The 23,499-nt window shown below is 58.6% G+C and overlaps 3 protein-coding genes across 4 annotated transcripts; 1 reads left to right on the top strand and 2 right to left on the bottom strand.

Moving 5' to 3' along the window:
- Positions 1-8,310: 8,310 nt before the first annotated feature.
- Positions 8,311-10,583, top strand: GUCA2B (guanylate cyclase activator 2B). The gene is made up of 3 exons (XM_072722470.1): positions 8,311-8,424; positions 9,595-9,781; positions 10,367-10,583. Exons 1-3 carry the CDS (start codon positions 8,311-8,313, stop codon positions 10,426-10,428), a joined length of 363 nt encoding a protein of 120 aa, XP_072578571.1. The 3' UTR covers positions 10,429-10,583.
- A 2,814-nt stretch (positions 10,584-13,397) lies between these two features.
- On the bottom strand, positions 13,398-15,917 carry GUCA2A (guanylate cyclase activator 2A). 2 transcript variants are annotated; one of them, XM_072725274.1, is made up of 4 exons: positions 15,772-15,917; positions 14,602-14,710; positions 13,889-14,084; positions 13,398-13,591 (listed from the first exon to the last, which is right to left on the bottom strand). In XM_072725274.1, the coding sequence occupies exons 2-4, from the start codon at positions 14,674-14,676 to the stop codon at positions 13,527-13,529; spliced, it is 336 nt and encodes a 111-aa protein (XP_072581375.1). In that variant the 5' UTR covers positions 14,677-14,710; positions 15,772-15,917; the 3' UTR covers positions 13,398-13,526. The 2 variants fall into 2 exon arrangements, with proteins under 2 accessions (XP_072581375.1, XP_025839531.1); XM_025983746.2 differs by lacking the exon at positions 15,772-15,917 and having other exon boundaries at positions 14,602-15,526.
- Positions 15,918-17,469: 1,552 nt separating this feature from the next.
- Positions 17,470-20,944, bottom strand: LOC140594098 (uncharacterized). The gene is made up of 3 exons (XM_072722469.1): positions 20,806-20,944; positions 20,444-20,732; positions 17,470-20,135 (listed from the first exon to the last, which is right to left on the bottom strand). Exons 1-3 carry the CDS (start codon positions 20,942-20,944, stop codon positions 19,358-19,360), a joined length of 1,206 nt encoding a protein of 401 aa, XP_072578570.1. The 3' UTR covers positions 17,470-19,357.
- Between the last annotated feature and the right edge of the window lie 2,555 nt (positions 20,945-23,499).

The following is a 23,499-nucleotide window of genomic DNA, read 5'->3' as shown; positions in this document are numbered from 1 at the left end:
TGAGACGCCGTCCTGCTTGCCAAAGCTGGGCCCTGACTCAGCACTTAGGATTTCCTCCACACTTCAGCCCAGGGACCACAAACAAAGAACCCCTAGACTCGGGCATCAGGAGGGACCAGTGCATCCCAGCCTAGGCCACCTAGGCACGGGCGTCTGAGGAATGTGAAACCGAGCCTGTGGCCCCGGAGGGGACGCCGTCTAACTGGGGAGATGGGTTCCTTGCACTAAGAACAGGATCAGAAAGGCAGCAGACGCTCAGCTCCACAGTGGGGGCACAGGGGCTGCAGGGCAGGACAGGGGCAGGACAGGAGGGTAGGGGGGCCGTGGTCTGGGCTGGTGCCCTGGCAGGTGGGACAGGGCAGGGGGTACCCCAGGCATGAGATGCAAGCAAGGGGTTGGGGGAGCCTGACAGCTCCCCGACTCCACTTCCACGCTGGAGGCAGGGGTGCCTCCTCGGGGCTCCTGCCCCTGCTCCCTGATTCTGACGCGTGGCCTTGTCCCCCTCTGTCCTGATGGACTGGGTGCCCTTTGCAGGCAGGGACTGTCTCACGCATTTCCAGACCCTGGCTGGTGCCTATTCAGTGTTCGTGGGTGTCCCGTGTCTGGTCCCTATCTCCCTGTCGACTGCAGAGCGGCGCCCAACCGCATTGTACGCCCACCCCGGGTGTGACTGTTACGTTGCCGGTGGTGTCATTATGTCCACCAACATCCAGGTCTCTTCAAACCGACCAGAATTCCAAGAGTCCGGGGACTTCTGCAGCGAGGCAGTGCTCACAGGGGGCGTGAGAGGTCGCCTTCCTCCCTCGATGGCTCCCTTTAAGCCCTAGGAGGGACAGAGAGCAGGAGGGGGACACTCACACAGACACAAAAATACACACATGCACATGCGCCTGTGCACCACTCGCACATGCCGGCTCACCCTCCCGTCGTGTGCACATGCCTACACATGCTCGTACACACACACTCATATACACCCATGCTCTCACCTCTAAAGATACAGACACATGAAGCACCCACATACCAACACACTATTCTCATATATGCAAGCGCACACATGCTCACATCACTCTCACCCACGCACGCAGATGCACACAAACCCACTCACATGTATGCACACAGACATGTTCCCATACACATGCTTACAGGCATGTGGGTGTGTGCACACATGCTCACACACACACACACACACACACACACACACACCCCTTGCCATGCCTGCCTTTGACCTCAGGGGAAGCAAGTCAGAAATGCCAGCAGAAGTCAGGGTCGCAGGCACACACCATCTCCTCCTCCCAGAGCAGCTCTGGTCTCTGGAAGCCTACACATGTCCTCCTCTGTTTCTCCTGCCGCCTCAGCTGCCCCTTGGCTGCCCCCAAGACCTGATTTCAATGCCAGGCCCCCCCACCCCCATGGCATGAACTTCCCCTTCTTCTCCTCCCCATTTCAACCTTCTCATTCACCTCAGCATCCGCTATCTGGAGAGCACAGGCCCTGGGCATCAGCCAGCTAGCAGGAACTTTTCCGGAACAACCTCACACATTTTTCCCTTCTGGCACCTCCCAGGAGTATCACCAATGGTGACCCTCATGATCACGCTGGTGGGACCACCTCCCACCCAGGCGTAGACGTGGAGACAGAGGCTCCGGACTGTGGCTCAAATCAGGGACAGTAAATGAGCTCACCCACAACTCTTCAAGAACTGCCTCAGAAGGATGGAGTCTGAAGATCAAGGGCAATTTGGCTTTCTCTGCCTGCAGTGTCAGCTGCCCAACACCAGGGGGCAACCCTGATCCGCTTATTTGTGTTTAAACACTTCTTCCTCAAGCTGGAGAGAATATGAATAAACCAGAAAGGGGGTGGAGGGAATAGAGGAGATATGAGGGGGGGGAGGGGGATGTGAGGCTGTGTGGGTGTCTGTGCGTAGGTGGGGTGGGGGAGTGGTGTGAGTGCGTGTGGGTGTGTGGGAGTGTGGGTATGTATGTGTGGGTGTGTGCATGGGTGTGGGTAGGTGGGAGGCCCTGGGGTGGGGCAGTGGGTGTGTGGGGGAGTGTGGGCCTGTATGTCTGGGTGTGGGAGGGCTGGGGCGTGTATGTGGGGAGCCAGGGGCAGGGGGTTATGTGGGTGGAGGCTGGGCGTGGAGAGCACCATCAGTAGGATATGGCTAGGCTGGGAGGAGCCAAAGGGGAAGACAGAGATTGAATGAGATTCAGTGTGGTTGCTAATAATGGGGTACATATGTGGTTCTAAGTTTCCTGTTGGCCATAGCACACACAGAACCACCGCCCAGGTCACCCACTTCTCCAGAGACAGGCCAAAATTTCATTTGGGGGGCTGCTGGAAATCTACCACACCTTGGTTCATACAGCTCCTGGTTCAGGGTCTTCGGGATCAACTCTGCCCATGCGTTGGACCCAATATGCTGATCCTTCTTTAAATTTGTCATCTTTCAGGGAGCCCGGGTGGCTCAGTGGTTTAAGCACCACCTTTGGCCCAGGGTGTGACCCTGGAGACCCGGGATCGACTCCCGCATCAGGCTCCCTGCATGGGGCCTGCTTCTCCCTCTGCCTGTGTCCCTGCTTCTCTCTGTGTGTCTCTCATGAATAAATAAATAAAATCTTTAAAAATAAATAATAAATTTGTCCTCTTTCCATTTTAGCCTTTAACTTTAAAGTGATAGCTAAAAACGCTAGCTCTAGAGCCATAGCGCACCCCACCAGGTCCACTCCCTGTCCTCCTTTCACCATCCCACTCTGCTCAGCTTTATATCTGCTCCTTTCCCAGAATAGATCTTCTCAAGGTCACCAGCCACTTCCACGTTGCCAAACCCAGGAGCAGTTCTTGTCTTCATCTTACCAGAGCTAACTACAGCCTTTGACCCAGAGAATCACGCGCTGGTTCCTGAAACTTCCTTCATTTGGCTTTGAAGACACAACACTCAGACTGGTCTCTAGGACTGCTCCTTCTCCGTCTGCTTTGCTGGCTCCTGGCTCTGTGCCTTACCTCCCAATGTTGCAGTGCCCTATTACGGTCCTGTCGTGGGACCTCTCCTCTTTCCCAGACGCTCCCTCAATCCAGGGTCAGAACTCACTGTATCATATACTCCTTGATGACGACAAGATATATGTCTGTGGCCCTCATCTTTACAGATGTCAAACAGGCATCTCAACACGTCCAATCAGAGCTCCTGATACCCTCACTAGACCTGCTCGCTTCTGTTCCCCATCTCGATGGCAGCACCACTTGACTTGGGACAAACTTAGAGTTGTTTTTGACTCCTCTCTTCATTCACCCCTGACATCGAAGGTAACAGAAAATAATCCTGTGGTTCCAACCTCAAAGAATGTCTAGATCCAACACCTGCTCACATCTTAATCCCAACTCCTCGTCCAAGCAACCAGCATGGCTCGGTGTGCAGTGACTTTGTCCATTGTGTTGGTTGCTGTATCTCTTGTGCCTAGAATGGTGCTTGTCACATGGTAGGCCATCAGTAAGTATTTGTTAAGTTTTTTTTTTAAGATTTTATTTATTTATTCATGAGAGACACAGAGAAAGAGAGAGGCAGAGACACAGGCAGAGGGAGAAGCAGGCTCCATGCAGGGAGCCACATGTGGGACTCGATCCTGGGTCTCCAGGATCACGCCCTGGGCCGAAGGCGGCACTAAACCGCTGAGCCACTGGGGCTGCCCTATTTGTTGATTAAGTTATTGGATGCCTTAGAGTTTGCTATGCCCTGAAGACACAGAAATGATCATGTTTCCTGATAAACCAATGATTTCACAACGATGAGAATAATAATAACATTATTATTATAACATAATTATTATTATTAAATATATTATAATAATAACAATTCAGCATTTTCTGAATACACAGCATGGGCCAGGCCCCTTACATGTGTCAGGAAGGTGCTAGATGCGAGGAATGAGAGAAGTAGGAAACTGTCCAAGGCCAAACATCTAGTGGTTCCTGGAGTAGGTACTTCAAACACGTTCATTTATTCAACTCATCAGCTCTTGGTTGGGCACCAGCTATTTGGCAGATATTGTTTTGGGAGAAGAAGATAGACAAATTCCTTACTCTAACAGAGCTTATAATCTAGTAGGGAGGGAACACAAGAGACAAAATGGACATGTAGGACCAGTGCTACAAGAAAGCAAGGAAACAAGGGGTGATGGGGGAAGCTCTCTGAGGTAGGATGGCCAGGAAAGAGATCTTTGGCGGGATCCCTGGGTGGCTCAGTGGTTTAGCACCTGCCTTCAGCCCAGGGCGTGATCCTGGAGACCTGGGATTGAGTCCCACGTTGGGCTCCCTGCATGGAGCCTGCTTCTTGCTCTGCCTGTGTCTCTGCCTCTCTCTCTCTCTCTCTCTCTCTCTCTCTCTGGGTCTCTCATGAATAGGTAAATAAAAATTTTTTTTTTAAAAAGAAAGAGCTCTTTGGGAAAATGGCATTTGAGCAGATACCTGGAATGAAGTGACAGATGAGCCATACAAATATGTGGGAAAAGAGCAAAGACCTCAAAATAAGCAACCTTTGGCATGTTTGGGTGGCAGCAAGGAAGCTAGTGTGGCCAGAACCCGGAAAGTAAAGGGCAGACTCTTTGGAGATTAGGTCAAAATCTTTGGAGGGGTGCCAAAGGGACCTTGGAGGACAGTGGAAGCCTTTGGCTTTACCCTGAGTAAAGTGGGAAGCTGTTAGCAGACTAGAGCAGAGGAAGGACATAGTCTGGCTTAGGCTGTGATAGGATCACTCTGGCTGCTGTGTGGAGAAGGGCCTGGACAGGGGACAAGAGTGGACACAGAGAGATGAGGCTCAAAGTTTCTCTTGGCCAGGCAATGGCGCCCCGTTGTTTGGTCTGGATGTTGCCGTGAAGGTAGCTTTTCCGATATGATTGACATTTACAATCAGCAGACTTTGGGTGAATCATGGGGATGGGCTTCATCCAGTTGGGTGAGGCCTTAAGAGCAAAGACTGAGGTTTCCCAAGAAGAGAGAAATCTGCCCAAAGATTGCAACATAGAGACCCTGTCTGCGTTTGCCACCTGCTGGCCTGTCCTTACCGGTCTCCGACTCAAGACTCCAACATCAACATCTGAAGTTCCAGACCAGCAGTCTGCAGTCTGCCCCACAGACTTCAGGCTTGCCAGCCCCACAATTAAATAAGCCAGTTTATTAAAATAAATCTAGATAGACAGGCATAGATTAGATGATTGATAGCTAGATGATAGGCAGGTAGGTAGAAAGAAGGAAGAAAGGAAGGATGAGATATGAATCATATATACATAAAATAGGATAGGATATATATATATATGTATTAGATGTTGGTTCTGTTTCTCTGGAAAATCCTGACTAATATGCTATTGTAATAATTTGTGAGACTAATGATTAGTGATGAGAACTTGGACCTATAGGTAGCAGTGAAAATGATGAGTCATGGTTAGAGTCTAGAAATATTTTTAAGGTAGAGCCAATTGGATTTGCTGATGAATTGAATTTGGCAAATTAAAAAAAAAAAAAAAAAGGCATCAAGGTTGACTCTCGGATTTTTGGCCTGAGCTACTGGGTGACTGGTAGTACCATCGACTGTAATGGGAGATACTGAGCTGGTGAATGAAGGAGTCTGGACCTGAGGAGACAGGTCAGGTTAAGGGGAGAATTGAGAACCGGTGGGCACTGAAGTCCCTGAGATGAGATAAGATCTCTGGTGACCAGACCCGGGACTGAGCCATGGAGGCCCTGGAGCATTCTGAAGTCTAGAGTTCAAAGAGGGAAGGAACAACCAACAAAGGAGCCTCAGGAGATGAGCCAATGAGGTCGGGGAGCATGCGTCCCAGAAGGCAAGTGGAGAAGATGCTTTGTTCCCAGAGAGACAGAGTGGTCGGCTGTGACAAATACTGCTAGAGAGGCGGTCCATTTAGGGGCAGGGAGGGTCACAGGTTCTGGGACACCAGCGGTGCCGGGGGAACCCAGTTTGGAGAGAGGAACGCCCGAACACACACACACAGGTAAACTGTCACTCTGCCGTGGCGTTTGAAGCTTCTACACAGAGACCAGAGTCACTTCCCATGTCCCTGAAGAAGGAAGTGCCCTGAGAAATGTCAGGGGACCCCAGCTGAACGGGGTGGCAAGCGTGGGTTTACGTCTGTGCCAGTTAGTTTTGATGGATGGTGGGTCATTCAGAGAGTGATTGGGAGGAGCTGGGCTGAAATATGAATTTGAGTCATGTTAGACAGATAGGGAAGTCACAACTTGTTCCCAGGAAAAGAGTAACACATGGCTTCCTGGCTGGAAGAGCTGGAAGGGCCTCCAGATTTGTTCCTCGCCCTTCCTGTGGGGCGAGTGGGGCTGAGCTCGCTCTGGTTGAAAGAGCAAGGATTTGGGAGCCAAAGATCAGAACTGATCCAGCTGTGGGTTCAGAGATGGGGCCTGTCACGGAGGAGAGGCAGAGGCACCACCACTGACTACGTGGCCGCCGTGGACCAGACGCCAGCTGGAAAGGGGTCAGCTTGGGGCCAGGGAGAGTCACAGGTGCCCCTGGGATGGGACTGGCCAGTCTCTCCTCACAACAGCCACTATGACAGTGTTCATTATTTCCTCTACTTACTGATGAAACAGAAGCTCAGAGAAGCTGAGTAAGGAACCCAAAGTCACATGGTTGAGAAGCACTGAGATCTTCTTGCCTCCAGGGCCCATGTTCCTTTTTCTAGAACCCAGTCAACTGAGCAGATGCAAGAATTCCAGAGATAAATCCTGTTGCCCCCTTGTATGCACATAGCACTTGACCTTTTCAGGCCTTGGGTTTCTCATCCGGAAAATGGGAGACAATATAGGGTTAGATGGAATGACGCACACAAACCAGCCCTGAGCCTGGCTCTTGGTGAATGTTCCCAAAATGAAAGCTATTATTGTTATTGATGAGTATTTTCAGTTTACAAGTGAAAAACCCATGTAAGAGTCCATTTGGTTCCTTCACATCCTAAAGAGTAAAGGCTGAAGTCTGGACCCCCAGCAAGACACAGGAGAGGCCAGAGCTCACCCAAGCCCTTTTCCATCCCAACCTAAGATAGGGAAAAGCGGGAGATGGGCATGTCAGGCTGCTGGAATGCCCCAGCAAAAGCATGGGCAAAGAGGGCATCAGGGCGTGTGACAACATCACATTTTAGCGACAAATTGGAGACTGAGCCTTAAATAGTGGGCCCAGCTGAGCCACCTGGGCTTCAATCCGATGTCACACAGTAGGCCCCCTGTCCGGCAGAGGTGAGCCCGGGCTCCAGCTCTGTTTACAGCTGCCTGGTGGCAGTGGTGAAACGCCCTTGTGGACTCTGCCCTCTTCTCTCCAACTAACTGACGCTCGGCCCCAAGGGGTAGAGGGGTTAAGGAGTGGCGGGAGCTCCTATTACCCAGGAACTAAAGTGGGCCCGGCCCCACCATCCCCACAGTGACCTCATTATGGGAGATGCTGTCATTGTGCCCATTTGATGGAAGAGCAAAACAGGCTCCATGAGAGTTGGTGTGACTTGTCCAAACTCACACAGCCGCGGTGGGACCAGGATTTGAGCCTCGGTCCATCTGTCCCCAAGGCTGGCATGCTTTCCTCTTCCTCCAAGCCGATAGCCTGCTGGGTTAGGTGACTGGCAGGTGAGATGGGGCAAACACGGCCTGAGGGTACCCAAGCACCATTTGGAAGTGGCAGAGAGGCAGGCTGAAGGCCTGGGTAGGTCCCCGTCAGAGGGATGAGCCTTAAACTGGGAGGCGGGGGAGGAGACACAAGGGTCCAGAGACACAGAGAGCCCTGAGGTCAGCCCTGTGTCTGCCCACCATGCCCCGGACCAGCCTGTATGTCTACATCCTTCAGCCAGAGAAAGGACAGGGGCCGGCCTGAGTGAAACAGGGGCCAACACTTGGGTCCCCGCACTGCCACCGACTAGCCTGGTGACCGGGGCCAAGTTTCTTCACTTCTTGAGCCTCATTTTCCCTGTCTGAATGGTCTCTCCATCATCCCACTTGAATGGGTGTATTATGGAGCTAAGGGCAGTGGCATGTCCAAGGCCCTCCCACAGAGCACCCCCGACAGGTGTCTGCCACACAGTGTCCCATCCCTAGGTGCGCTGGGCCTCCCTGCCCTTATCACCCCCAGCCCCTTTCCTGGGAATGGGCTCCTGGCTTGTCAGAGAGACAGTCAGCTATCAACCCCACCCCAGCTGGCCAGTTAATGAGTGACCAGGGCACTGGAGCCCGGCCTATAAAGAGCTCCTCACCAGGAAGGCAGATGGGAGCCCGTGGACGGTGGCTGTGGGATACAGACAGAGCAAGATGCGCAGCAGGATGGTGTCAGGGCTCCTGTCCCGGGTGGCTGTGGTCCACCTGCTACTGCTGCTGCTGCTGCTGCTGCTGCTGCTGCAGGACACACAGTCAGTCTACATTCAGGTGAGTCCCTCTGGCCACTGAGCCCTTTGCCTGAAGTGAGAGGCTGGGGTAGAGAGGGGATGCTAGGAAATTCATGGGCTACGGGGGAGCAAGGGCCCAGGGCTCACCCCAACACTGAATCACCCCAGGGACCAAGACAGCGGGTGGGTGGGGGCGGCCAGAGTGCCGATGGTGATGACGATGGTGATGATAGTGATAATAAACCACCGCTAGTCAGCATTGCTCTCTCAGAAGGCAGGTCCTGGTCAGAGGTCAGAAGGTGGAACAAGATGCAGTCCCTGCCCTTGAGGAGCCCGAAGGAGAGGGGTCTCCCCACAGCTCTCTATATTCACCCCATGTACGGGTGGATGGGGGATAGTCACCAGAAAGTTTCCCTGGCGGGTAACCGAGCTGACATTGCAGGATGAGCAGGAGAGCCAGCCTCCGAGGACGTGGGCTGCTCCAGGCAGAGGGCACAGCGTGTACCGAGGCTCCTTCCAAGACGATGTGAAGCTGGAAGGAGTCACGGAAGCAGGGCCTGCCTGCAGGGTGGCAGGATGCCCCTGGGCAGCGAGGATGGGGAAGTCTGTGGCCCTGGGTGTCTGTCCCATTCCTGACTCTGGGTGAAGCCTCCCTGCGGGGGATGGAGGAGAGTCAGCTTCCCCTGCAGCCCCGGCCTGGGAACCAGCCAGCTTGGGGTTGGGCATTTTGCCATGTCAGTTCAGGGGGGATCACCCAGTTACTGACTGTAGACTGACTGTGTGCCCTGTAGCAGCAGCAGCAAGAGGACCACAGCCATCCTGGGCAGGAGCCCTGGTACCCAGTTACCGAGTGGCGATCACCCATTGTGGCCTGGGTGCCAGGCGCTAGGGAGGCGTCATTTGTCAGATGAGACTCAGAGTGTGGGATATACAGGTGCCAGCTGGGAAGAGCTGGGATGTGAACGGGGGTTCCACGGGTTCCAAAGCCCATACCTTGACCCACTCTCCGCAGCGTCACTGCGACCACGTTTACAGGCGGGGGCCTGTGGTGCGCTGGGGTGCGAGGTGCCAGACACCACCTCCCACCTCCCAGCTGTCCTTTGAGTGTGGCCTGGACCCTCCGTAAGAACAGGGAAGGCTCTGTGGGGTGTGCGGCGTCCTGGCCCGGGTCTGGATGCCATCTCATCTCCTCCCCCCTCCGGCCCCCTAGCACCAAGGCTTCCAGGTCCAGCTGGAATCAGTGAAGAGGCTGAGTGACCTGCAGGGGACGTGGGTGCCCAGCCCCCGCCTCCAGACCCAGAACCTCGTGCCCCCTGAGTGTCACCACCCGGCCCTGCCAACGGACCTCCAGCCCATCTGCACGACCAGGGAAGCTGCCAGCATCTTCAAGGCCTTGAGTGAGTATCCCCACCCCTACCAGCGTCCTGGCCCTCGCTCTCTGTCCTCCCCATACTCCAGCTCATGCTCTCTAGTAAGCCCCCAGGGGACAGGAGGGTCACGAAGCTCAGCCCCTGACCTGCCCTGTTTGGGCACCGCATCCTACCCCAGCCCCCAGCGCCCCAGACCCTTGGTGGTCCTGGTGGACTTCCCAGATGGGAGGGAAGGGGACGCCCGGCAACTGACCTGTAAGCAGGGACTGCACTACAGTGGGGGGCAGGGGGGCACAGAGTCTGGGAGGCTCCCAAGAGGAGGTGACATCTGAGCTGAAACATGAGGGAGGGAGCAGAGCTGGCCAGTGAATGTGGCCACTGACTGAGCACCCCCAGGTGCCTCCTCTCCTCACCACCCGTCAGCTGATACCGTCCATAGAACCCACGGGAAAACTCGGGCCTGCCCGCCCCGGAGGAAGGAGAGCCCCCCCACCCCCAGGAAGGAGAGGCCCGGCCCCCCAGGAAGGAGAGGCCTGGGACCTGAACCCCTGCCTGTTGAGAAGATGCCTCCCCTCAGGCCCCCCTTCCTGACGGCTCCTCTCTCCCGCCCAGAGGCCATCGCCAGCGACGACTGTGAGCTGTGCGTGAACGTTGCCTGCACCGGCTGCCTCTGAGGGGGCCGCTACCCCGAGCACCCCGCGCCCCCAGGGCTCCCGGGGTCATCGTCACCCAGCCGAGGCCCGAGCTGCGGGATGCGGAGCCCTGGGACACGTGGCTGGAGGGGCATCTGGCCCCTGAGGAGGCCCTGCTGCCCAATAAAGATCCCCCACCTACCTACGCCCCGAGTCTGGCATCCGTTTGTCTGCCCGGCGGCCGTGGGCACAGCTGCCTGGGATGCCCAGGTGCCTGGGAGAAAGGTTGATTCCCTGAGGCTGCCGGGAGTTTCCCAGGCTATTTCCTAGAGGAGGGGGGAGCTGGGCATGGAATGAGCCCCCCCAAATCCCAGGGTGCAGGGAGGGCGGGGAGCTGCCCCGGGGGTGGGGCCGCGGGGCTGGGTGGGTGCAGGGAAGAACCGGCCGCGCCCTCTCCCCGGGGTGGGTGCCTGCTGCCTCTGCCCTGGGGCTCCCGGGGGCCTCGGCCTTCACCCTTTACCTTCATCAGCTCCACTTTCTCAGGCCCCCCAGGACTGTCTGTCCAGCTCCAGATGGGAGCCCCCGCCCCCCAATCTGGAGGCTCCGGGCATCATAATAGAGCCCACATCTAGGGAGCATTGGCTACAGCTGAGGCACTGTTCTAAACTCACTGAGTCCTGGAAACAGGCTGGTGAAGTGGGACTAGTTACTAGTTACTAGTAACTAGTTACATTAGAAGTGTTGCTAATAGGGCAGCCTCGGGGGGCTCAGCGGCTTAGCACGGCCTTCAGCCCAGGGCCTGATCCTGGAGTCCCAGGATCGAGTCCCACGTCAGGCTCCCTGCATGGGGCCTGCTTCTCCCTCTGCCTGTGTCTCTGCCTCTCTCTCTCTCTTCTCTGTGTATTCTCATGAATAAGTAAATAAAATCTTTAAAAAAGAAGTGTTGCTAATAACCACTCCACAAACAAGGAGACCCAGGAAGAGCGAGAGGACGGACTAGACCGGGACCACCGGCTCAGCCACAGCAGGCTTCCTCCCAGGCAGGGCCCCCCATGCTCCGAACACCAGCCCCATGGAGGACACCTAGCAGAGGGGGCTCCAGGTTCTCAAAGCTGCGGCCAGCATCTTGGGCCTGTCCACGGGGTGGGCTCGTCCACAGCCCCTGTCCCGGACGGCCAGAGAGGAGAGCCAGGCGCAAAGGGGCTGCACTCCCCGAACTCAGCTCACCAGGGCCAAGGCCACAGTGAACCACCCCCCCCCCCAGGCCAGCTGCCCCCCTACAACTGCCCAGCTCTGCTGGTGAGCCCTGCAGCCTCCCCCTCCCGCAGGCCACAAGCCCCGGAGCTCTAGCTCCTTCCTCTCCCTCACCACACAGGCAAGGCTGGCTGAGGCCTTTGCAGTCCCTCCTGCGTCTCTCAGGCCCAACATGCAGGAGAAAGACCGCAGCGCTGCTCTGATGGGGGCCCCTTACCCTTCTGTGGCTCCCCAGTGCCCCTCTCTCAAGTCTAAACTGAGCCCACGCACCATTGAGCCCAGGCTCTCACTGACCCCTTCAGCTGCGCTGGGTCCCCACCTGCCTGGGGAGGAGGCGGTGAAGGGAACTGCCTCTGACGAGCACCTGCTCGGTGCCAGGCTCAGGGTGAGCAGGGGCACAGGACCCGTAAGAGCAGCACCAGCAGAGCGCCCACTACGGGGCCCCAGGAGCTTCTCCTGTGTTACCTTGGCTCAATCCTGCAAAGTGGGGATTCTTGTCATCCCTGTTTTACAGACGAGGAGGCTGAGGACTGGCTGCAGCCGGTGACAGGCTGTGCAGAGCCAGGATCCACACCCAGACTCCAGCCCCAGAGTGCAAGCAGTAAAGGACCCTGCCCCACCTGCGTCTCCCCAAACCCCCTGCAGCCCAGGGCACTGCTGGGCTCTGTCAGGATCCCCATTGTCAGATGAAACCAAGTGGCACAGAGGGCTTCACAACTTGTGAGTGACATGGCCACGTCCAAACCCAGCCCTGTGTGCCTCCTGGGACTACCCCGTCCAGACCAGACCCCCCAGGGCCTCTGGCCTTCCCGCCTCTGTGTCTGCACCTACTCCACCTTCCAGAACACCCTTTGCCTCCTGCCCTCCAGACTGGCTTGTGATGTCCATGCCAGGCCCACAGCAGTGGTGCAAAGGCCCGCCTCCCCTCCCACCTGCAAAGCCTCCCTGACCTGACCCTAAAGAGTCTCATCTGGCACTTCCCTGCCACCCAACTCCCTGAGAAATGCCTCTTTCCCGGTCCCCCTAACTTTGCTCACAGGCAGCCCTCTTAACGGCCTCAGCTTGAGCCTGGTTCCCAGCTTTTTTTTTGTTTGTTTTTACCATTTATTGAACTCCATTCAGCCCCGGCCTGACCTGAGCCCGCAAAGCATCCCCGATCGCGGGTTACCCCACCCCTCCGCGGGGCAGGTGCTATTGCACTCCCGAGTTTAGTGGGGGGAGGGGGGGAGACTGAGGCACAGAGAGGGCAAGCGGCTTTCCCAGCACCGCACGGGATGCGGGAGCGCCGAGGCTGGCCTGCGGAGCTGCGGCTTTCCCCGCGTGGGTGAGAGCCTCCCGCACCCACGGGCGCCGAGCGTTTCCCCACGACAGACTTGCCCAGGCCCCGAAGCCCCCGTAGGGCAGAGGTCAGAGGCATGCGGGGCCACGGCCGGTCGGGGTGCCCTCCCAGCACCCCGGACAGGGCGGGAGCGGAAGACCCCTCCTGGGAGGGGAGGGGCATGTGATGTGGCCAAGGGAGCCCAGCCTTGGGGCCTCGGGAGGGGCTGACCTGCTGACCCGGGGGGGGGGGGGGGGGGGGCGGGCAACCCCGGGACATGCAAAAGTGAAGCTGAGGCTGCAGGCTGGGGGCCTCTGGGCCTGCGCGGGGTGGCAGCCCCCTCCCGGGGCGGGGTGCAGGGGCCTCCCAGGGCAGGACAGGCACCCACCACGCCGGCGCCCAGCCCACCGGCGGAGGAGGAAGGAAGCGACACCAGGAGGACTCTGGGAACTGGTTTATTGGCGGCGGGTTGGAGGGATCCTCGGGGGGCACCGGCAGCTCCTCGGATGGGCCAGGGCCCGGGGTCCCCAGGGCGCTCCCCCGGGCCCTGTGCTCCGAGCCGGCCGTCCTAGCACCCGGCGCAGGCGGCGAAGGCACAGATCTCGCACGACCTCGGGTCCTGGGCGATGGACGCTGCGCAGGAGACACGCGGCGCCGAGGGGGTCAGAGCCCCGCTCCCCCCGCGCCGGGGCCTGGACGGCCGCCCCCGGGACCCCGGGAGGACCCAGGCCCACCCCCTCCCGCCCCGGAGCGCTGAGGCCGCGCAGTGCCGGCCAATCACCGGGCGCAGCGAGGAGCGCAAAAGTAAGCTCCGCCAATCACAACCCGGGACGGACTCCGGCAGGTCCGTCGGGCCCGCCAATCAGAGCACGCCTCACCTCAGGGCGGCCAATCAGGGAGCTCCGCCCCGCCCCCCCGCCCGGGGCTCACCCAGCCTGCCGAGGATCTCCCGGGCGTTGGGCTCCTTGCAGAGCGGCCTGAGTTCTTCGGGAAACTTCAGGTGGCTGCAGGCTCTGGGGAGCGCGGGGCCGCCACGCTTCCTGCTGCTCCGCATGCTGCGCTCCTGGAGCTCCCCGAGGGCCTTGAGCTTCTTCACTGACTCCAGAGGGAAGGAGAAGTCTCCGTCCTGAGAGACACGTGTCGGCGCGTGGGGCCGGCTGCAGCCTGCCAGCCTGCCCCAGGGCGTCCGCAGCCTGCCCGACGCCCAGACGCCCAACACCCAGGCCACTGCTCTGGCCGAGAGCGGGGCTGGGGAGTAAGGGCTAGAATGGGTTCTAGCTCCTTCACTTCCCAGCCGTGTGCCGAGGGAGGGCCTTCTCCGAGGCTTTTTCCTCCCCCGAAAAATGGGACTGAGCATCCCCGTTTTCCCAGGGTGACCATCAGGCTTCACGTGAGCAGCCTGGCTCCTGGCAGCCGCTCAAGAAATTGGCTAATCACCACCCCCCCCCCCCCCCCCCGCTTCTTTCCTAAATGGTTATTTCTCCTCTCTCCTCCAAGTGTGAAAGGGGAAAGGGGTGTGGATGGGACAGGTTCCTGAGAAAGAGCCACACTTGAGACATACCCTCTGCTCCATCCCCAAGGGGACAGGCCCTGGGCCTGGGCGCAGAGAGCCAGCAGGGCCCGGGGAGGGACAGAGGATGTACCTGCACGGTGACTCCCTCTGCCAGGACAGCCCAGGCCCCAAGGAGGCACAGTGCAGAGAGCAGGAAGGCGTTCATGGCAGCAGTGGCCAAGAGGGAGGAGCAGTTGGTTCTGGATGCCAGAGGGAAACAGTGGGGCTTTTAACAAGGGCTGGGTTACTGAGTAACCTGGGAGCCTCGTCAGCACCTCATCGGCTTTCCCATCGACTGGGGCCTGATCAGATAAGGCTAAGACAGCCTTGCAGATAAGAGATCAGTCCCTGAGGCCGACAGAGTCCCAGCCCCGCCCTGGGCTCCCACTTTTCCCCACAGCCAGGCGAGGTCCTGCACTCGTTCACCAAGCACACACACTCACTGACCCCTGCTCCCAGGGTCCAGGCCCCACACTGGGGTAGGCCTGCACTGGGGTGGGCCTGCAGCCCCAGGCCAGCCCTTAAGGAGGGAGACGGGTCCACACAGTGGCGATGCAGGGTGATCAGGTGAGAGGGGGTGGTGGTGGGTGCGGGAGCCGCCTCATCCAGCCCAGGGCTTGGGGAGTTCAGGATGATTTCCCAAAGGAGGTTGTGTCAGCACTGAGTTCTGGAGAGTGGGTGGCATTTTCTTAGAAAAGGGGTGGGGGATAGGCCATTTCTTGCAGAGGATGCTCCACGTAGGACACCCAGGAGGGAAACAGGTCTGGAATATTCAGGAAAATGTGAGTAGTTCAGCCTTGGGAGGAGAGGGGGTTACAAGAGGGTTTCACATGATGAGAGATGAGCTGTAGGCCAAGGTAGGTACCAGGTTGGGCCACTATGACTTCGAGGAAGGGCTCAGCTCTGCTGTCCCATGGGCCTGGGTTCAAGTCCTACCTGCTGCATGATTTTTTTTAGATTTTATTTATTTAGGGATGCCTGGGTGGCTCAGCGGTTGGGTGGCTGCCTTCGGCTCAGGTCATGATCCCAGAATCCAGGATCGAGTTCCGCATGAGACTCCTGCAAACAGCCTTCGGGACTCGATCCCGGGACTCTAGGATCACACCCGGAGCCAAAGGCAGATGCTCAACCACTGAGCCACCTAGGCGTCCCCCGCAGCATGATTTTTGCACTTGGGCAAATTGTTTCTCCTCTCTGAGCCCCAGCACCCCTTGGGGGTATTAGTCAATTATTATTAGTCAATAATACTAATAACACCTACCTTGTGGCCTTATTCTGAAGATCAGATGATGTAAAAATGCTTCACTCAGTCCCTGGCACACAGAAAGCACTCAGTAAACGGTCATCCCATTATTATTATTTTTATCACTAGCAGCAGCAGCTCCTGGCTGATGACCACCTGCCCATCTGAGCCACAGCCTGTCCTCATCCTGTGCTGACCCTGCCTGCCCGTCAGCCTCAGATTGTCCTAGAAAGAACTCCTCCCCTCTCCCTCCCGATACCCTTGCCCCTGCTCCCCTAACCTCCTCTGTTTCTGTCTTCCGACTACCCGTCCCATGTGTGCTCCCCCTTCTGCTCCCCTTCTTCCCCTACCAGAGCAGCGTAATCCCCCAACCCTGACCTTTCTTACCAGGCTCACCTCGCCCACCCTTCCTGAACATGCTTCCCTGCCTTTGAATGGGCGGTCTTATCTGCCTGGAAGGCCTTTCCACCCTAGTCACTAGGTGAACTCCTACTCAAACTTTAAGGCCCAGGCCAAATAACCCCCACTGCATGCCCAGCTAAATAACATCTCTTCGTTCCTGAAGAACCAGATACATTCCCCCACTGGGGATCTTATTGCGTAGGATTACCCGGCTGTGTATTTCTGCCCCTCTAGACTCTGACCCTTGGGCTCAGTGTGTGTTCCTTGTGTTCTGTTGTGAGCAAGGTCCCCAGGATACCTGAAGAAGGAGGAAAGCCCTGGGAGCTCCAGTGTCCTGATGGGCAAACAAACCAGGCCAGAAGCCTGGCCAGCTTGAAGGAGGGGGACAGGGTAGGGTGGAGGGAGTCAGTACTGAAGAAGGGGCTGGAGGAGCAGAGGCTGATAAATGGGGTCGCGTCCAAGGGAGGGGCAGGAAACACCTGCTCTATCTGCCCTCCTAGGCCAGTGCTCAGAGCGAGGGGGCACTTCCCTCCCGTGTGTGTGTGTGTGTGTGTGTGTGTGTGCGTGCGCACACACACACGCACACGCGCGTGCACCCTGAAGTGGGGGGCGGGGGTGCAGCCACGTGGTGGCCTCTGCTAGCCGAGCGCTGGGTGGGGGCACGTAGCAGGGGAGGGGGGATGGCATGGGCTCTGTTAGGGTTATGGATGGGGCCCAGTGGAAGGTGAGACTAGACACTGGCACAAGGGTGGAGTTTGCTGTCATTGGGGTGGACGTGAACCCTATGTAGAGATCTGGGGGATAGCCGAGGTTGGCCCTGAGACTGAGCTGGGGTGGCTGGAGTCCAGCCAGGTTAGGGTGAGAGCTGGGGAGGGTCAGTCTGAGGTCCTGGGCTGGGGTTGGGGCTCGGCGGGGGAAACATGGAAAAGCAGTTAGTGGGAGGCGTTCAAATCAGAACTCCAAGTGGGGTTTGAGTCCAGGGCAGAGGAGCCGAGGGCCGGTGGGTGTCGGGGTTCGCTTTGGAATTGGGGAGCTGCTGGGGTTGGGTTGATGTCGGGATTGCAGGCGCTGTGGAGGCTGGTCAGGGTCAGGTTTGGGATCAGGGTTGGGTGGGTGTGGGGCTCAGGCGAACTGAAACATAACTGACATTAAGGATGGGGCTTGGGAGCTGCTGTGGGCTGGAAGGGGCCTGCCAGGGCTTCCAGTCCCTCCCCTCCCTGGCTACAGAGGGGCTGAGGGGGCTTGGGCTCCTAACGCCTGCCCCCGCAGCCCCCGAGCCAGGCCTACCTGGAGCCAGGCCTACCTGGAGCCAGGCCTACCTGGAGCCGGAGCCTGGGGGAGGGGTTGGGGAGTGACGTGGTTCACGCTGTGGGAAAGAGGAAACGGCTCCTAGGACTCGCACCTTTGGGCCCTGCCCTACTAACTCCACCTCCGACGTCGGCCTGGGAAATGGGAACCAGCTCCCCTTCCCGTACCAGCCCCGGCCCAGGTGTGAGTTTGGGCGGCCTCCCCGCGCTCCTGGGTGCTGGATCTTGGGGCCCTTCCAGAACCCCGTGTCCACACCTGAGCCCCGAGGCATTGGCCCAGCACCTCCACACCCCTCTTCATTCCCTGTGGGCAGCAGGTGGGGTGGGGGTGCTGGGCCTCCCACATCCACGGCCGCCTCTTCCGGCAAACTCGCTCCTCTGTAGCCTTGCAGGTGGTGCCGCCTCCGGGCCTGTCCGCCCCAGACCTTCAGGAGAAAGCCCAGGCCCCCTGGCCTGGCCTTCAAGGCCCTTCAGGGGCAGGCCCCACTCACTCCTTCACCAGGATCCCCAGAAGCGCCCCGAGGAGCGGCCCAGGGAAGGAGGGCCCCCCCTGTTGTCGGTGACAGTCCCAGCCCTTCCAGGGAACAGCTGTGTGGCCTTTCCCACACTCTGTCTCTACTGTCTGAAAAATGTAGACAAGGAGTGGCTTTCCGGCCATCAGGGAGCGTCCCCTCCAGCCCCAGCGCCAGCAGGGTGGCTGGAGACCACCCCTCCTCCTCCGGCTGCAGCACCTCCCAACCTCTGTCTCCCCACTTGCCTCTGAGCTCCTGAAAGCAGAGCCCCGCTCACGGTGGGCACAACCCCGACTCCGACGGGCCTGGCACCTGCAGTGGGTGCTGCTGGTCCATCGCAGGTGGCCCAGTGGCCCCGACCCAGCTCTGCTTCCTGGCGGGCCAGAGGCCCAGAGGCCCAGAGGACAAGAGGCCCAGAACGGAGCCCACGCAGGCATGAGTCTAGAGACTTCCATGCTGATCTGCGTGACCTTGAAGAGGGAGGGTGCGGCTCACAGGTCACAGCCTCCCCATCCTGCTTGTAAACACGTCCTGGAGGGTGTGTGACATGCTCTGGTTCCTCCAAGAGCCCAGAACTGTCCGGGGAAGACTTGCAAGCTAGCTGGGGATCTGTGAGGAATAACTGCAGAGCTCCATTTTATTGATGGCTAAACGGAAGCTCACAGAAGCCAGGACTTTCCCAACCGCACACGCGGGGGTGCCGGGTACGGTTGTCCTGGTAGCGCACACGGCGTGGGGCCCCCAGACAGCAGAGAGGTGGCTGGCTACCCGGGCCTCGGGGAAGACACAACTTTCCCCATTCATGGCCGGGTGCACTTGGCAGTAGCTGAAAATCCCAGAGCAGAACCAGGTCTCACGGGACGCCTGGGGGGCTCAGCGGTTGAGCACCTGCCTTCCGCTCGGGGCGTGACCCCGGGGTCCTGGGATCGAGGCCCGCATCGTGCTCTCCCCGGGGAGCCTGCTTCTCCCTCGGCCTGTGTCTCTGCCTCTCTCTGTCTCTCATGAATAAATGAATAAAATCCTTTAAAAAAAAAAAAAAGAAGCCAGTTCTCTTGAACTCCAAAGACACATTTACTCGGTCCACACCTCCTACATCTCCTCCTGGCCCTGGCCCCGCATCTTGAAGGGAAGGAAGAAGACGGAAGCAGCTGCTGAATTGCACCCCATGAAGTAGCTCCGTGGTGCACACTTTACAGAAGAGGAAACAGGTTCTCAGAGGAGAGGGCCCAGCGCTACCCAGAAGAGGATGGAGTTGGACCTCGAAGGCCATTGGCTTGACCCGTCGGGGCTGGGCTGGCGGCCGGTGGGCGGGCTATTCCCCTGCGGCCCAGGGCAGGTGGCCAGAGCTCCCTCCGGCAGCCCTAGGCGCTCCGGGCCTTGGCCTCACCCCAGAGGCCCCAGGCCCGGGGAGGCCGCGGCGGGACGCCCACCGGGAGCGGCCAGAAGGTCCGCTGGGGCCAGGTCTGAGGATGCCTGCCGGATGGGCGCCGACAGGGCCTCGAGCGGGGCCTCGATGGAGGGACACGGTCTGGACCCACAGGGATGGGGGCCGAGGCCGCAGGTGCACCGGTGGGAGGGGGGCTCCCCGGGGGGCGGGCCAGGTGGAGGCAGATGTGGGACCGGCTGAGACCAGCAGGGAGGAGCGGCCAGGGGCCGGGCCGGATGAGAAGGGGGAGGAATTCCTTGGTGTCCACGCAGGCCCGACCCTGACAGAGGCCGGGAAGCCCGCTGTCTCCCAGGCAAGTGACGCCAGGTTGTGGGCCCCTGGGGGTGGGGGGCCCAGAAGGCTCGGGAAGGGGAGGGAGGGTGAGTTGGAGCCGAAGCCACCTGCCCCCACACAGCCGGCTGCAGGCCCCTAGTCCCGGGCAGGGACTGTTCCCACGGAGGGCTGGGAGGCGCCCTCGGGCGGCAGGAAGTTGCCACTCCGACCCTTGGGCGCCCTCTGGGGGCCGGGGCAGAGAGGGGCATCGCCCCGCCCTGTGACGTCAGCCCAGGCCGCTCCGGGGCGGGCGGGGCGGGCGCGGTGGCCCCACGGAGGCCAAGGGCACCGGGCGGGTCGTCCGGCCTCGCTCGCTGGCTGTGACCCCCTGGCTGTGACCCGGGCAGGGGCCCTCCCGCCTCTCCGCGGCGCTGTCGGCGATGAGCGGGACCATGACGCGACCTGCAGGGCAGCGGGGGCTTAGGTCGGATAACCCACGGGCTCCCGCACTGGGCAGGGGCCACTCTACGAGAGGGGAGAGGGGGGCCGTGTGGTTCCCCGAGGCCTGCTGAGGCGACGCGGGGCTGGGAGGGTGCGCTGGGGGCTGGGGCCTCCGCACCTGCACCTGCGACTCCGGGGACTCCGGGGAGGCGGCGGCCTCGGAGCTCGGAGGGTTGGGGTTGGTGGGGTGAGCTCCGCCATCCTGCCCTGGGGCGGGCAGCGGCTCAGAGGCAGCTCCGAGCGGGCCCCACCCCCATCGGGAGGCTTACCGACGGCACCCACGGGGCTCCTTGGCTCCCCCAGCATGATCTGATTGGAGAGAAGACTCTGGGGCCTGGTCGCTGGGCTCCCTCCGGCCCGGTGGGGAAGGCCCTTCAGAAACTGGAAGGGCACACGCTGGCGGCCACGCGCCCTCTGCCGGCCTCTGCCGCTCACTGCAGCCTCGCTGCTCTGGTCTCAGGGCCCGGGCTCTGCGCAGAGCCCACAGCGGCACATCTGAGTGACCAGGGCGGGCGGCGGGCGGTCGGCGGGCGGCCTCCGTTTGAAATCCCAGCTCTGCTGCGGCTCCTGCTATCATCATCATCACCATCATCACCACCACCACCACCACCATCACCACCGCCGCCGCCACCACCACCATCATCACCACCACCGACGACCACAACCACCACCATCGCCACTGCCACTGCCAACACCGCCACCCCCACCGCCATCATCACCACCACCACCACCCCCATCACCACCACCCCCACCATCACCGCCACCGCCATCATCACCACACCACCACCCCCATCACCACCACCCCCACCACCACCCCCCACCACCACCACCCCCCACCCCCACCACCACTACCATCACCACCATCACCACCCCCATCACCACCACCCCCACCATCACCGCCACCGCCATCATCATCACACCACCACCCCCATCACCACCACCCCCACCACCACCACCCCCCCCCACCCCCACCCCCACTACCATCACCACCATCACCATCATTCCTACTACTTACAAGCTGGGAGGATGACCCTGGGCAAGTGTATGGCTCAGATTCTTCACTTACAACCGGAGCTTGAGAATACCATCTACCACCTAGCTGTTTTGAAGAGTAAATACGACCTACAAGGCGCAGCTGGGAGAAGTAATATTAATAAAGGGTAGCTGTGTTCTGTACTTCTGGGGTCAGCGTCACGTAGGGGCGCTGCTCTGAGTGGGAGGCTGGAGAGGGCCCTGCTGCAGCTGCCCGCCAGGTGTGTGCTCTGCACGTGCTGACTAGTCACCATCAACGGGAGGGAGACATACAGGGAGGTCGGTTCAGAGTCACTCTTGAAAACCCTTTAGGAAGGAACCACGCTGGGGACAAAGACCCCGTGTCTCAATAAGGCCAACACGGCCAGTTTTTCCAAATGTGGGTTACAGTCTGCCTTTGAAGTAGCTGACTTGCGGCCAAAGGCCATGTTATGTAGAACACGGGTGTCTTCATCCACTGGGGTCGCCCAGTGACACAGGTGCTCACGCACACGGCACAGGGTAGCAGCCCCCAGGGACATCCAGCCTCAGGTGGCTATTCAGTACCTCCGTCCTCCCTCTTTGGCCACGTGTGTACAACTGCCCCGGAGAGCTCTTCTGAATGCACGCCGGATGCAGCTGTGATGTGCCTGCCTCCCTTCTGTAAAATGGGACAGTAACAGTACTGGAGCAAGGTTCCTGCGCAGGTCGAGTAAGACAACGTGTGAATGAATTTTAAATTCCTGTTAAATGTATGATGCTCTCTACGACTCCCTTTCCCCAAATCTTCCCCTAGACGTGACTGAACAAGTCACTTCCCTCGCTGGGTCTGTGTTCTCTACAGGAAGATGCAGGGGCTGTATGAGAGGATTTCAAAGAGCCCTTTTGGCCCGAAGCCTTCGAGATAGTCATGATTCTAGGCAGTTCAGATGCAGTCGACCCTTCGACAGCCCTTCACAGGCACTGCTAATGACCAAATTTTACCTGTGAGGGGGCCGGGGGGACAGTTCCTCACTGCAAGAGGCACACATGTGCTGGTGGGTAGGCATTACCTCTGGCTTTGGGAAAATTTCCTTTTGGAAGGCAATAGGGTAAAAAAGAAATGAGCTTTGGAGTCAGGCCCAGACTGAATCGTCCTAGATCCTCTATTAGCTATGACAACTCAGGCAAGTTAACCTTTCTGAGCCTCAGTTTCCCCAACTGTAAAGTTGCAACAAATAGCTTTTTCTGGCAGTGATGTATGGGTTCAGTAGGAAATAGCAAGAGGCCCTGGGCAGGATTATGGGATTGGTAGGAAACCCTCCTCTGCTTGAGTTAGGCAGGGTGAAGCTTCAAGTCCACTTCCACCAGTACCGTTGGTCTGCCCAGGAGTTAGCCTCTGAACCTGTTTCCATGTCAATCAAGTTGGGAACTCACCACTTATCTCATGATTGCCCTGCTCATATGAGAGGTATGCTCTCATTATGGTGATGAGACCATAATGGTAAAAATGGTAATTTTTGGTAATGGTAAAAAAAATTTTACCAGCAAACCGTCCCTTCTTCAGCTTCCATTCCCCCCATGGTAGTCTAGCGTCCATGCCTGGCTCAGAGCAGTAGTATAAATGGAAAAACCTTCTCCTGTCTGTTCAGGACCCTCTGAGGACTCAACTCCAGTAGACCATGCTAGGCTGAGGCCTTCCTGGACCACTGCCTCAGCCCTCAGCATAACCTAACACCTCACCACCAGAATCTTGCCTTGCCAGGGTGCACCTTTGGAGCAGCTTCCCCGGGCCATTCCCCTGGGCTGGTGTCCGTTGCCTGTCCTGGGTAAGTCTGCACCCACTAAAGGCAGGAGTCATGGCTTTCTCACAGGAAGGGTGACAGAGTATGTGTGCTCAGCCAATGTTAAGATCCACTTTCACCTTTGGGTGGTAGCCCTCTGGGAAGACAAATCTGGGGGCAGGAACGGGGTCAAGGACAGGGGAGTAGGGGAATTTCTTGAAAGAGGATGGTGTAAAAGAATCAAGTGACCCGGATTCAAACCCAGCTCTTATCACTTCCAATAAAGGATCTGGGTAAGCCACTGTACTTCTGAGTCGGAACCATCCTGGGAGATGAGGATAACAGTATCTACTTAGCACAGCACTTGGCACATGCTGAGTGCTTTTTCATGGCCCAGGTACTGTTCGAAATGTTGAAATGCATTAGTTAATTTAATCCCACTACAACTCTAGGAGAAAGGTATTACTATCCCCTCATTTTGAAGGCATTCCAAATGAGGAAAATGAGGCTCAGAAAAACTAAGTCAGTCCCCCAAATTCACAGAGCTAGTG

This window comes from Vulpes vulpes, chromosome 10 (assembly GCF_048418805.1).
Source record: "Vulpes vulpes isolate BD-2025 chromosome 10, VulVul3, whole genome shotgun sequence".
Lineage (NCBI taxonomy): Eukaryota > Metazoa > Chordata > Mammalia > Carnivora > Canidae > Vulpes > Vulpes vulpes.
Note: the sequence above shows the minus strand (reverse complement) of the source record. Positions and strands in the feature narration are given on the sequence as shown.

Excerpts from the sequence above, each read along its gene's own strand:
- GUCA2A (XM_072725274.1), bottom strand. The coding sequence starts at position 14,676 with ATGAACGCCTTCCTGCTCTCTGCACTGTGCCTCCTTGGGGCCTGGGCT. Across the intron at positions 14,085-14,601 it reads CAGAGGGAGTCACCGTGCAG|GACGGAGACTTCTCCTTCCC; the intron begins GTACATCCTCTG and ends CGTGTCTCTCAG. Across the intron at positions 13,592-13,888 it reads GGAGATCCTCGGCAGGCTGG|CGTCCATCGCCCAGGACCCG; the intron begins GTGAGCCCCGGG and ends TCTCCTGCGCAG.
- GUCA2B (XM_072722470.1), top strand. The coding sequence starts at position 8,311 with ATGCGCAGCAGGATGGTGTCAGGGCTCCTGTCCCGGGTGGCTGTGGTC. Across the intron at positions 8,425-9,594 it reads CACAGTCAGTCTACATTCAG|CACCAAGGCTTCCAGGTCCA; the intron begins GTGAGTCCCTCT and ends CCGGCCCCCTAG. Across the intron at positions 9,782-10,366 it reads CAGCATCTTCAAGGCCTTGA|AGGCCATCGCCAGCGACGAC; the intron begins GTGAGTATCCCC and ends TCTCCCGCCCAG.
- LOC140594098 (XM_072722469.1), bottom strand. The coding sequence starts at position 20,944 with ATGGCGGTGGCGGTGATGGTGGGGGTGGTGGTGATGGGGGTGGTGGTG. Across the intron at positions 20,733-20,805 it reads TGGTGGTGATGATGGTGGTG|CAGAGCTGGGATTTCAAACG; the intron begins GTGGCGGCGGCG and ends CAGGAGCCGCAG. Across the intron at positions 20,136-20,443 it reads GAGCCCCGTGGGTGCCGTCG|GTCGCGTCATGGTCCCGCTC; the intron begins GTAAGCCTCCCG and ends GCTGCCCTGCAG.